Source organism: Dama dama, chromosome 20 (assembly GCF_033118175.1).
Source record: "Dama dama isolate Ldn47 chromosome 20, ASM3311817v1, whole genome shotgun sequence".
Taxonomy (NCBI): Eukaryota; Metazoa; Chordata; class Mammalia; order Artiodactyla; family Cervidae; genus Dama; species Dama dama.
The window spans coordinates 93,854,620-93,866,980 of record NC_083700.1 but is presented as its reverse complement, the minus strand read 5'-3'; the positions used below and the strand labels follow the sequence as shown (position 1 = coordinate 93,866,980).

The following is a 12,361-nucleotide window of genomic DNA, read 5'->3' as shown; positions in this document are numbered from 1 at the left end:
AACCTTGAGCCTGGGAAAGAGTGAAGGCAAAAGGAGAAGAAGGAAGCAGAGCATGAGATGGTTAAGATAGGATCACTGGCTCAATGGACACAAATTTGAGCAAACACTGGAAGATGGTGGAGGATAGAGTGATTGAACATCATAACTCCCCAGTCTTTCTTCTTAGAATTTCATGCTCCAATCACGCTGAACTTTGCTTATCAAAGATATATACTTCACACATATCTCTGCCCATCATGATCTAACTTTTATTCATCTTTCAGCTATCACAATAAATAATATTCCTAAATAAGGTCTCTTATCCTTGAAGCAGACTAAGTCTTATATGCTATATAGCATGATAAATAGGCTTCACAGGTGGCTCAGGGGTAAAGTATCTGTCTGCCAATGCAGGAGATGCAGGAGATAGGGATTTGATCCCTGGGTCTGGAAGATTCCCTGGAAGAGGAAATGGCAAACAACTGCAATATTCTTGCCTTGAAAATGCCATGGATAGAGGACAGGCCAGTCTGTGGGGTTGCAAAGAGTCTGATACAACTGACTGATTGAACACATGCTAAGTAGTCCATGCATGCTGATCTCCCCTTTGTTTTAATGATTATCATATTTATCAAATTACATATTTAATGTCTAGCCTTTTAGACTATGAGCTCTATGAGAATAGTAACCATATTTCTCTTGTTTTATTCTAATACCTTACATAATCCCTGGTACATTGTGACCACTTAGCAAGCATTTTTGACAAGCTGAAGGAAGGAAGGAAGAGTGGAAGGAAGGTGAAAGGGAAGGAATGAAGGAACAATCATTCAGTCAGTTTTGGGCGAGAGAGGAAAAGAAAAGAACTAGTCAGAAAATTTATTGAATAAGATCCTTGAGATTAAAAAAAAATATTTAGACATCTATTTCATATTCATTTCTCATAACATCTCTGTGGAAAAGTATTATTATGCACTTGTTACAGAGAGGAAACTGAGGTTTATAAAAGAGGTATCATGGCTCATCAGGTTGTATCTTCTATTTGAAATCCCATTTTCTTAAGTTTTTGTTCTTGCCCCATTTTCTTAAGATCTAGCTAAAATACCACCCACCCCAAAAGCTTCTCCTTTACTTCTCAAGTCCTAATAGCATCATTTTCTTATCTCTAATCCACAGCACAATTTATATACCTTCCTAATGGTTTTAAGTACTATGCTTCTTACATTGTGCCTATTTATGTTTCATTTAAACCTCTTAAAAACAAAATTTTAAAGATATAATACAGGTCATATTCATATTTATTACCCTAGTACTGAGCACAAAGTTAGATACTCAATAAAAATGTGTTACATGAAAGTTACCTCTAAGATTTAAGTTCAATTTCCTCAATCTGCTACAATTCAATCTGCTACAAGTCAATCAGAGAAGTCATTTCAGATTTACCAAAGGCCACAGAGCTTCATGCTACTCCCTGAGTCTGTGACCTCTCATCCACCCTTCCATGCATGGAAAATGCAAGAGAAAGTAAAGATGGAGTCCTGAGATCTCTGGCTAATATTACCAATCACTAGCTGTGAAGACATCTTAGGTTTAGTTTCTTCACAGGTGAGGATACAGATAATGGCTGGTTTTCTAATGCCGGTTTCCAGCAGCTTCCAGCACATAGAAATTTCAGCCTTTGACAGTAGTAAAAAATATTAATAAAAAAATATTAATCAGTTACAGTTGAAAAAATTTGATGCTATGGAGTCCTCAGTCATTCAGTCAGATCAGTTGTTCAGTCATATCCGACTCTTTGTGACCCCAAGGAATGCGGTACACCAGGCTTCCCTGTCCATCACCAACTTCTGGAACTTGCTCAAACTTATGTCCATCAAGTCGGTGATACCATCCAACCATCTCATCTTCTGTCGTCCCATTCTCCTCCTGCCTTCAATCCTTCCCAGCATTGGAGTTTTTTCTAGTGAGTCAGTTCTTTGCAGCAGGTGGCCAAAGGATTGGAGCTTCGGCTTCAGCCGAATATGAATATTCAGGACTGAACTCCTTTAGGAGTGACTGGTTTGATTTTCTTGCAGTTCAAGGGTCTCTCAAGAGTCTTCCCCAAACCAGAATTCAAAAGCATCAATTCTTCGGCACTCAGTTTTCTTTAAGGTACAATTCCACAATCATACATAACTATTGGAAAAAAACAAAGCTTTGACTAGACAGACCTTTATTGGTAAAGTGATGCCTCTGTTTTTTTTTGTTTTTAATATACTGTCTAGATTGGTCATAGTTTTTCTTCCAAGGAGCAAGTGTCTTTTAATTTCATGGCTGCAGTCACCATCTGCACGATTTTGGAGCCCAAGAAAATAGAGACTGTCATTGCTTCCATTGTTTCCCTATCAACTTGCCATGAAGTGATGGGACCAGATGCCATGATCTTTGGTTTTTGACTGTTGAGTTTTAAGCCAGCTTTTTCACTCTCCTCTTTCACTTTTGTCAAGAGGTTCTGTAGCTCCTCTTCAGTTTTTGCCATAAGGGTGGTGTCATCTGCATATCTGAGGTTATTGTTATTTCTCCCAGCAATCTTGATTCCAGCTTGTGTTTCATCTAGAGTGGCATTTTGCATGATGTACTCTGCATATAAGTAAAATAAGCAGGGTGACAATATACACCCTTGACATACTCCTTTCCCAATTTGGAACGAGTCTGTTGTTCCATGTCTGGTTCTAACTGTTGCTTCTTGACCTGCATACAGATTTCTCAGGAGCCAGGTAAGGAAGTCTGGTGTTCCCGTCTCTTGAAGAATTTCCCACAGTTTGTTCTGATCCACACAGTCAAAGCCTTTGGTGTAGTCAATGAAGCAGAAGTAGATGTTTTTCTGAAACTCTCTTGATTTTTAATGATCCTACAGATATTGGCAATTTGATCTCTCATTCCTCTGCCTTTTTTAAATCCAGCTTGAACATCTGGAAGTTCTCAGTTCACATACTGTTGAATTCACATAGTGTTCACATAGCTTGGAGAATTGTGAGCATTACTATGCTAGCATGTGAGATGAGTGCAATTGTGCCATAGTTAGAACATTTTTTCGCATTGCCTTTCTTTGGGGTTTAAATAAAATCTGACCTTTTCCAGCCCTGTGGCCACTGCTCAGTTTTCCAAATTTGCTGGCATATTGAGTGCAGCACTTTCATAGCATCATCTTTTAGGATTTGAAATAGCTCAGCTGGAATTCTATCACCTCCACTAACAACAAACAGTCCTTAGAAGTCTAATATGTAAACAGAATTAGAATGAACTAAAATAGGCAGAAAACTTCTAAATCTTTCAGATTCTCCATTTTGCTGCTAGTTATGCTGATTTTTATCTCCTCAAGGCAGAACAGCCTTGAGAGGTCATATGTTTATCTGCATAATGGCTTTTTACTTGCTTCTTTTGCTCATTTGCTTTCCACAGTTAATTGATTACCAGATCCATGCTAAGGCCTGAAGGTATCTTTGCTTAGAATCAATTACAGACCCCTGTGACAGGTGAAGAGGAAAGCTTTGAACATGTGAAGAAAGTTTGTTTTCCCAATTTGGTATATATTTCATCCAGAAAATTTAGGGTTTCTAATGTTTGTCATGAGGTGAGGATATTTCCAAGGTCTATTTATAATATTAAATTAGGTAAAGCCCATAGGGGCTTCCCAGGTGGCACTAGTGGTAAAGAATCTGCCTGCCAATGCAGGAGACATAAGAGAGGTTCAACTCCTGGGTCTGGAAGGTCCCTTGGAGAAGGGCATGGCAACCCACTCCAGTATTTTTCCTTGAGAATCTCATGAACAGAGAAGCCTGGTGGACTACAGTATATAGGGTCACAAAGAGTTGAACACAACTGAAGTGAGTTAGCATGCACAATGCCCATAGGGACTTCCTAGGTGGCTCATTGGTAAAGAATCTGCCTGCTAAGCAGGAGATACAGGTTCAATCCTTGGGTCAGGAAGATTCCCTGGAGGAAGGCATGACAACCCACTCAAGTATTCTTGCCTGGAGAATCCCATGGACAGAGGTGCCTGGCAGGCTACAAACTCCATAGGACCAGTAAAATCTAACAATCTGAGAGCCAAACAGTCACACACATTTCTTTATGTTACTCTGGGAACATTTAGGATGACGATTACTGGAAAATAGGTTCTGGTGCCAGTAATCAACACAAGGAGCAGAAGAAAGTCCTAGGCAGAAAGCACCAAGGACAGGAAGGCCCTTCAGAACAAAGTAGTAGAAAGAAGGGTAATAATTATGGCCTACAGAGGTCAGTTAATAAAATTCTAATATAAAATTTCCCTTTTAGAACAAATGTTTCTATCATATTCATACAGTATATCCCCAATATCTCTATCTATAGCACATGGCACATTAAGGTATTCAATAAAGTCCTATTAGCTAAATAAATCTCCAAACATCTTGCTTGAAGAAAGGATAGCTTGAAAGAAGAGGAAAAGTTTCCCATTCAATGTGTGGGGATGGAAAAGTAAAAATCTCTCTGAGAAATTAAACACATCAATGACTTGACTTATTCTGGTACCTTGTACCTTATTGGCTTCAACTACAACAAACTTGGCTCTGAAACTTTAAACCTCTTTAGACCGTTAGAGAAGTATAGTGACCACATAGCAGATTCTGCTCAGAGCCTGAAAACACTGGATGAGAATGCTGACTTAATTCTAAGACATCATAACATAAATATAAAGAGTCATTAATAATTCAAAATCTTGTCAAGAGAACTAAAAGAGAGGACCCAAATGGTAGTGCATGAGAAACAAAGCAAAATGAAATAACTAAGGCAGAAGCGTTTTCAAAAGCACACAAAAAAGACTCCAGAACTGAACACTCAAGGAAATCAAATGGTTATTATTACCGCTATATAAGATCCCAACACAGAGTCTCATAAAAGAAGTACAATGTTATTTTAAGGCCCCTGTGAGCAGATCAACAGTGATATGCTTTATTGACAAGATTTGAAGCACACATCTACATATATGCCTATTAACAGAAAGAAGTGTTTTGTTATTATCCACTCAGGCTGAATTCAGAAACTCACAGCAAAGGTCTGCCTCCTGTTCAGATCCTAATGTTGAAAGGAAATGGAAAAACAGCAGTATAGTTAATTTGACTTAGTAAAGTAAAAAAAAAATAGGCCCAGGAAGATATTTTTACCTTTAATAAACAGTTTTGATTATCATCATCAAATGCCTACACTTTTACAAACCTGAGTTTCTCAGCCCAGCATTTATAGAAAATTGCCAAGTATCATTTCTAGATAAAAGCACAATTCAATATTTATGAATAGCTAGCTTTCTATAAATATAGACATTTGGCGATGATCTCCTCACTAGTCATTAAAATTTGAACAGGGATCAAAGCTAGAATAATATTAACAATTCCTTGCATTTGTAGAGTATTCTACAAAATACTATTAATAACAGATGACATTTATTGAGTACTTAGCAAGTGCCAGGCACTTTACATGTAAATTCTCATCATGAATTCAGTTCAGCTCAACAAGCATTCACTTAACACCTACTGTGTGATAGGTGAATAACACTTGGTTTCTAGCTTTAAAAACTCTCATTTTGGTGCACTCAATCAATGTTGAATGAATAAATGGATGAACAAAGTAATCAGTTTGAATGGCAGTGTGGGATAATAACAATAACACAGGCTCTTCCCCTTAGTATTTATGGTTATGAGAAAGTACTTAACCTATCCTAGCCCCAGTGTCTTCATCTGTAATATAGGGACCTTTAAAATAATCTCCCTTGCAAAAATGTTGTGAGAATAGTAACATCAAATATATAACATCTGACAAAGAACAGATTTTCTCAGGAAGTGGCAGTAGTTATTATTAACATTATCATCATCATCCTCATTACTATTATTAAGTAATTCTATACAACTGTCCTCAGCTACACTACAGCAATGGGACAAATAGAACTTTAGCATCCAGAAATATTCACACCATATCTATACAAAGAAACCACAACAAACAAGCAAAACAAGGGAATTCTACAAAACTGTAGCTCCCAATATCCTCCTGGGTTAATGTACAATATCTCTGCACAGGTTAGAAAAGAACAAACAAAAACAGAGTCAGCTTTATGCTTCCAAAGATGTCATGATAAAAGCCAGATAAGACAGGAAGTTTATTTTATCAAATAACAGACTGTACATTCCCTCATAAGAGAATGCTAGTAATTCCAAACATGGAACCATGCTTTCTTTTACAACATTCTCAAAGAGCAGTGCCGAGAGCCCAGACAATGAACATGCAGAAACTCACTGAACTCTTCTTAGGGCCAGTAGAGCAGATAAATTGGAGCCCTGGGTCACATTCTCCAATCAAAAGGAGGTCCATTCTCTGGGTCACTTACCATTTTGGTCTGCTGGTAGATTTCACCATAGGGGCCATCCCATCTCTATAAAGACTTTTAGTTTTGCTGAAGTTAACAATGTTGAAAATGACTCTCTGAGAAAGAAAGAGGGAAAAGTTTATCAGAAGACTGTGCTATTCAGGTTGCCCCTTTCTGATAATTAGAACTGGAAGTAAAAAGAAGGGTTAAGGGAAACCATATGGACTAGCTACCAACATAGTGAGAATAAATGATATTCACAGAAATTCAGTGTTTCTGCTAGCTTAGCATAGTAATCAAGAACATAGACTCTGGAATCTGGAAGGCTTAGTTTTAATCTCACTCTACCACTCTTAGTCTGTCACCTTGCCAAGCTACTAAATCTTTCTTTGCCTCAGTTTCCTCATCTGAAAAATTGGGATAATAATGGTACCTAGGGTTACTGATGAGAAATGATTTAATGTATAGTGCTTGGAACTTTGCTTGGTACATAATGAATGGTATATAAGTTTTAGTTATTTTATTAATTGCATCTTCTCTCTAGGCTCACCTAGAATTTCCATGGAAATGAATATCACTATAATAGCAGTGGTGCATTTGAAGTTCAACAAAACTAAAAATAACAACTTAGTGAAAATTGAAATTAAAAACTTCTGTAGCTGCTCAGCACCCCTTTGACTACAACTACAGAATATATGTTTTCTCCCTTTTTGTTGTTTTCTGCTAGGGGCCAGGAGTACTGAGCTCAATCCTAATCTTAGTATCAGTTTATAGGAGCACAGATGCATAGGTGAGCTCCTTACCTCCCTCGGTACACCTTTACAATGGGGGAGTGGAATGTTTTAGATGACTAAAACCCTTCCAGAAGTGTAGTAGACTTAAAAGAAAACAAGTCTTTGTTTTAATAAACAACTTTATCACAAGTGAGGAAGACAGATGGGGAAAGAGCAGAGAATTGGGGTTAAAAGACATTAAATGGCCACTGAAATAGTCCAAAGGAAAAAGGATGAGGATCAGGGCAAGAGCAGCCTGAATAGTCAGAGAAAATGAAAAGCTTTCAAGAGGTTACCATAGGCTGGCCTTTCTGTCCAAAGGCAGTGAAAAACCGATGCATCAAAATTCATGTATTAAGTCACTGAATAAATATTTATTGTGTGAGGTATTAATGTCAAGTGCCAGAAATTGTATACACTTAAAAATTTTTTAATATTCTCTTACAATTATATTAAAATACAAACATCTCCATTTTACAGATGTGGAAACTGAGGTTCAGTGATGTTAATTATCCTGTCTTAAGTTGTGCAATTAACAGATGGAGAACTGATATCTAAACTCAAGGAATAAAAGAGTTAAGACAGTCAAGATCTCTAAGCTACTCACTAAGGTTCCAATTTCATAACTCCAATCAAGACTGTTTTCCAAAATAAGGGCAAAAATAAATATAAATATAGTGGGCAATTTTTGAATCCTTTACATTTAGTTTTCCTTTAAAAATATAACACCCAAAGCATTTCCTCTGGATTCATCTTTGGCACTACCATAAAATGCTTTGTTCTAAGAAATAAGGTCTTAGGAATAACTCATGTTTTCCTTTCTCCTCAGAGACCTAGCCATTGAACTTCTCTCTAGGCATTTCAGTTTCCGACCTCTTTTCTGTCATCACGTTAAGTCATCAAGAATGTCCAAGGCTATTCCATTATTAATAAACCAGACCCGCCTGTTGTCAGTTCAATTATTTCTCCCAGGGTCTTGGCTACTGTTTGATTTAAGAAAATCACTATCAAGGGGGACAAATGGCCTTTGAACCTCACAGGGCCATGATGTACTTTTAGGATCCAGACTAATGCTAAATGCAAGAGGAGATCTAATACAGAAAGAATGTATATATGTGAAGCTGGAATAAAAAATGAAAAAGTGGAATATTTATTGATCATTCATATCCTACCACATGCCAAAAACTTTCCCCCAGGTATTTAAAACATACTATATTATTTAGCTTCTCTATTCATAAATAAAATTGTTCATTTTAGACTAACTTTAGCCATGAGGAAATTGACTCTAATAAATGGTAACTGTCTTACACCCCCACCCCCAGATCCCAGAACTATTAAATGGTAGAGCTAGAACTTAAATCCTAAGTGTCTAGACAATAAATATACTTTCTCTATGATACCAAATGCAAAAAGAAAACAATCTTTCTTTCTTTTTGGCTGCGTATCTTGTAGGATCTTAGTTTCCCAACCAGGAATCCAACTTGGGTCCCGGCAATGAAAATGCCAAGTCCTAACCACTGGACCACTGGGGAATTCATGAACACATTCTTTTATGATTCTCCACCCATGCATTTTTTAAATTTATTTTTTAAACTTTTTTATTTTGTATTGTGGTATAGCTGACTAACAAATAATGCCATGATAGTTTTGGGTGAACAATAGCAAAGGAACTCAGCAATACATATACATGTATCCATTTCTACCCAAACTCTCCTCCCATTTAGGCTGCCACATAACATTGAGTAGAGTTCACTATGCTATACAGTAGGTCCTTGTTGGATATCTATTTTAAATAAAGCAGTGTGTACATGTCCACCCCAAACTCCGTAACTATTCCTTCCTCTATTCTTTCCCTTGGCAACCATAAAATTGTTCTCTAAGTCTGTAAGTCATTTTCTGTTTCGTAAGTTCATCATTTATTTTCAGATCCCACATAAAATGGATGTAATACAATATTTCTCCTTCCCTATCTCATTTACTTCACTCAGGATGACACTCTCTAGGTCCATCCATATTGCTGCAAATGGCACTATTTTGTTCCTTTTAATGGCTGAGTAATATTCCACTGTATATATGCAACACATCTTCTTTGGCCTTTCCTCTGTCGACAGACATTTAGGTGGTTCCCATGTCTTTGCTCTTGTAAAACAGTGCTGCAATGAACGTTGGGATGCCAGTATCCTTTCATCCTGTTTTTTTCCAGATAAATGCCCAAAAGTGGGATTATAAGGTCATATGGTAGCTTTATTTTGAGTTTTTAAGGGAAAAAAAAAAACAAAAAACTATAGTAGTCACTGTACCAATTTACATTCCTACCAACAGCGCTGGAGGGTTCTCTTCTCATCACACCCTCTCCAGCATTTATGGTTTGTGGATTTTTTGATCATAGCCATTCTGAGTGGTGGGAGATGGTATCTTCATTGCAGTTTTGATTTCCATTTCTCTAATAACTAGTGATGTTGAATATCTTTTCATGTGTCTCTTGTCCATCTGTATATCTTCTTTGAAGAAATGTCTATATAGGTAGGTGTTCTGCTTGTTTTTTGATAGAGTTGTTTGCTTTGACGCTGCTAAGCATCATAAGGAGTTTGTAAATTTTGGAGACTAATCCCTTGCCGGTCACATCATTTGCAAATATTTTCTCCCAATATAGGGTTGTCTTTCTGTTCTGTTTATTCTTTTCTTTAGTGTGAAAATTTTGAGTTTAAGTAAGTCCCATTTGTTTATTTTTGTTTTTATTTCCATTATTCTGGGAGTTGGATCAAAAATTAAGGCAGAGGAATCAGAGATCAAATTGCCAACATCCGCTGGATCATCGAAAAAGCAAGAGAGTTCCCAAAAAACATCTATTTCTGCTTCCTTGGCTATGCCAAAGCCTTTGACTGTGTGGATCACAATAAACTGTGGAAAACTGTGAAAGAGATGGGAATACCAGACCACCTGACCTGCCTCTTGAGAAACCTGTAAGCAGGTCAGGAAGCAACAGTTAGAACTGGACATGGAACAACAGACTGGTTCCAAATAGGAAAAGGAGTACAGCAAGGCTGTATATTGTCACCCTGCTTATTTAACGTATATGCAGAGTACATCATGAGAAATGCTGGGCTGGAAGAAGCACAAGCTGGAATCAAGATTGCCAGGAGAAATATCAGTAACCTCAGATATGCAGATGACACCACCCTTATGGCAGAAAGTGAAAAAGAACTAAAGAGCCTCTTCATGAAAGTGAAAGAGGAGAGTGAAAAAAGTTGGCTTAAAGCTCAACATTCATAAAACTAAGATCATGGTATCTGGTCCCATCACTTCATGGCAAATAGGTGGGGAAACAGTGGCTGACTTTATTTTTCTGGGCTCCAAAATCACTGCAGATGGTGATTGCAGTCATGAAATTAAAAGATGCTTACTCCTTGGAAGGAAAGTTATGATCAACCTAGACAGCATATTGAAAAGCAGAGATGTTATTTTGTCTACAAAGGTCCATCTGGTCAAGGCTATGGTTTTTCCAGTAGTCATGTATGGATGTGAGAGTTAGACTATAAAGAAAACTGAGCACTGAAAAATTGATGCTTTTGAACTGTGGTGTTGGAGAAGACTCTTGAGAGTCCCTTGGACTGCAAGGAGATCCAACCAGTCCATCCTAAAGGAGATCAGTCCTGGGTGTTTATTGGCAGGGCTGATGTTGAAGCTGAAGCTCCAATAGTTTGGCCACCTGATGCAAAGTGCTGACTCATTTGAAAAGACCCTGATGCTGGGAAAGATTGAAGGCAGGAGGAGAAAGGGACGTCAGAGGATGAGATGGTCGGATGACATCACTGACTCAATGGACATGGTTTTGGGTAGACTCCAGGAGTTGGTGACGGACAGGGAGGCCTGGCATGCTGCGGTTCATGGGGTTGCAAAGAGTTGGACACAACTGAGCAACTGGACTGAACTGAACTGATGTCAGACAGTATTCTGCCTATGTTTTCCTCTAGGAGTTTTACATTGTCCAGTCTCACATTTAAGGCTTTAATCAATTTTGAAATTATTTTTGTATATTCTACCTGTGCATTTTTTAAAATGTTTTGTACATTATTTAGCAAGGTAGCATGTGGTTGTGAGAATCAAAGGTATTTGGAAGCAAGCAGTGCAGAAAATCTTGGCTTCCATATTTTCTAGTTATTTGTCAGTTATTTACTCAAAATACATCAGACAAAACTACATCTATGAGGTAATGGTAAGAGTAACAACTATAATAATAACTAACAACTTCTGAGACTTTCTATGCACCTAATTCTAAGCTGTGCATGCCAAGTCATGCTAAATCACTTCAGTTGTGTCTAACTCTGTGCGATCCTACGGACTACAGCCTGCCAGTCTCCTCTGTTCATGGATTCTCGAGGCAAGGATACTGGAGTGGTTTGCCATGCCCTTCTCCAGGGGATCTTCCCGACCCAGAGATCGAATCTGCATCTCTTACATCTATCTGCAATGGCAGGTGGGTTCTCTACCACTATCGCCAAAATCACCTGTACACTTTTTTAGTACTAGAGATGCGTGGACCTCATCCTAAGCTTCCCTGGTGGCTCAGTTGGTAAAGAGTCTGCCTGCAATGTGGACGACCTGGATTTGATCCCTGGGTTGGGAAGATCCCCTGGAGAAGGAAATGGCAACCCACTCCAGAATTCTTGCCTGGAGAATTCCATGGACAGAGGAGACTGGTGGGCTACAGATCATGGGGTCACAAAGAGTTGGACACGATTGAGTGACTAACTTTCACTTCCACTTTTCATCCTAAGCTGATATCTGATGTATTAGCTCACTTGTTTTGAGGCTAATGAATATTTTGAGACAGGGACTATTTATTACCTCTTTAGGGTGAGGCAAGTGGTATCAAGAACAAGTAATTTCAAATTACATAGCTAATTTGTAGTAGAGTTAGAATTTGCACCCAGTCCATTGACTCAAGAGAATAAGATCTTGGACTTTCCAGATAGATATACCTGAGACTGAAACCTAGCTCCTCACTGGTTTTGTGAACTTGGGCAAGATAATTACTCTTTTTTGATACTGTTTTAAAAGTCAATCTGGGGTTGAAATGATAATACCATTCTAACAAAGTTATTATAAGAATCTGTGAGATTATATTAGTAATCAACTGGCACATTGCATCTAGATAAGAATAGGAATTCAACATTTATTGAACTTCCCCCCTTATCTTCAACAAATCGAGATCTTTCCATTTTTATAGCTTCCT

At 37.9% G+C, this 12,361-nt stretch overlaps 1 protein-coding gene across 1 annotated transcript in view; it reads right to left on the bottom strand.

Moving 5' to 3' along the window:
• Positions 1-12,361, bottom strand: part of AGBL4 (AGBL carboxypeptidase 4) — a 1,414,426-nt gene that overhangs the window by 750,223 nt on the left and 651,842 nt on the right. The window contains exon 4 of the mRNA XM_061120044.1: positions 6,374-6,468. Coding sequence (XP_060976027.1) covers positions 6,374-6,468 — 95 coding nt within the window. The remainder of the gene's footprint in view (positions 1-6,373; positions 6,469-12,361) is intronic.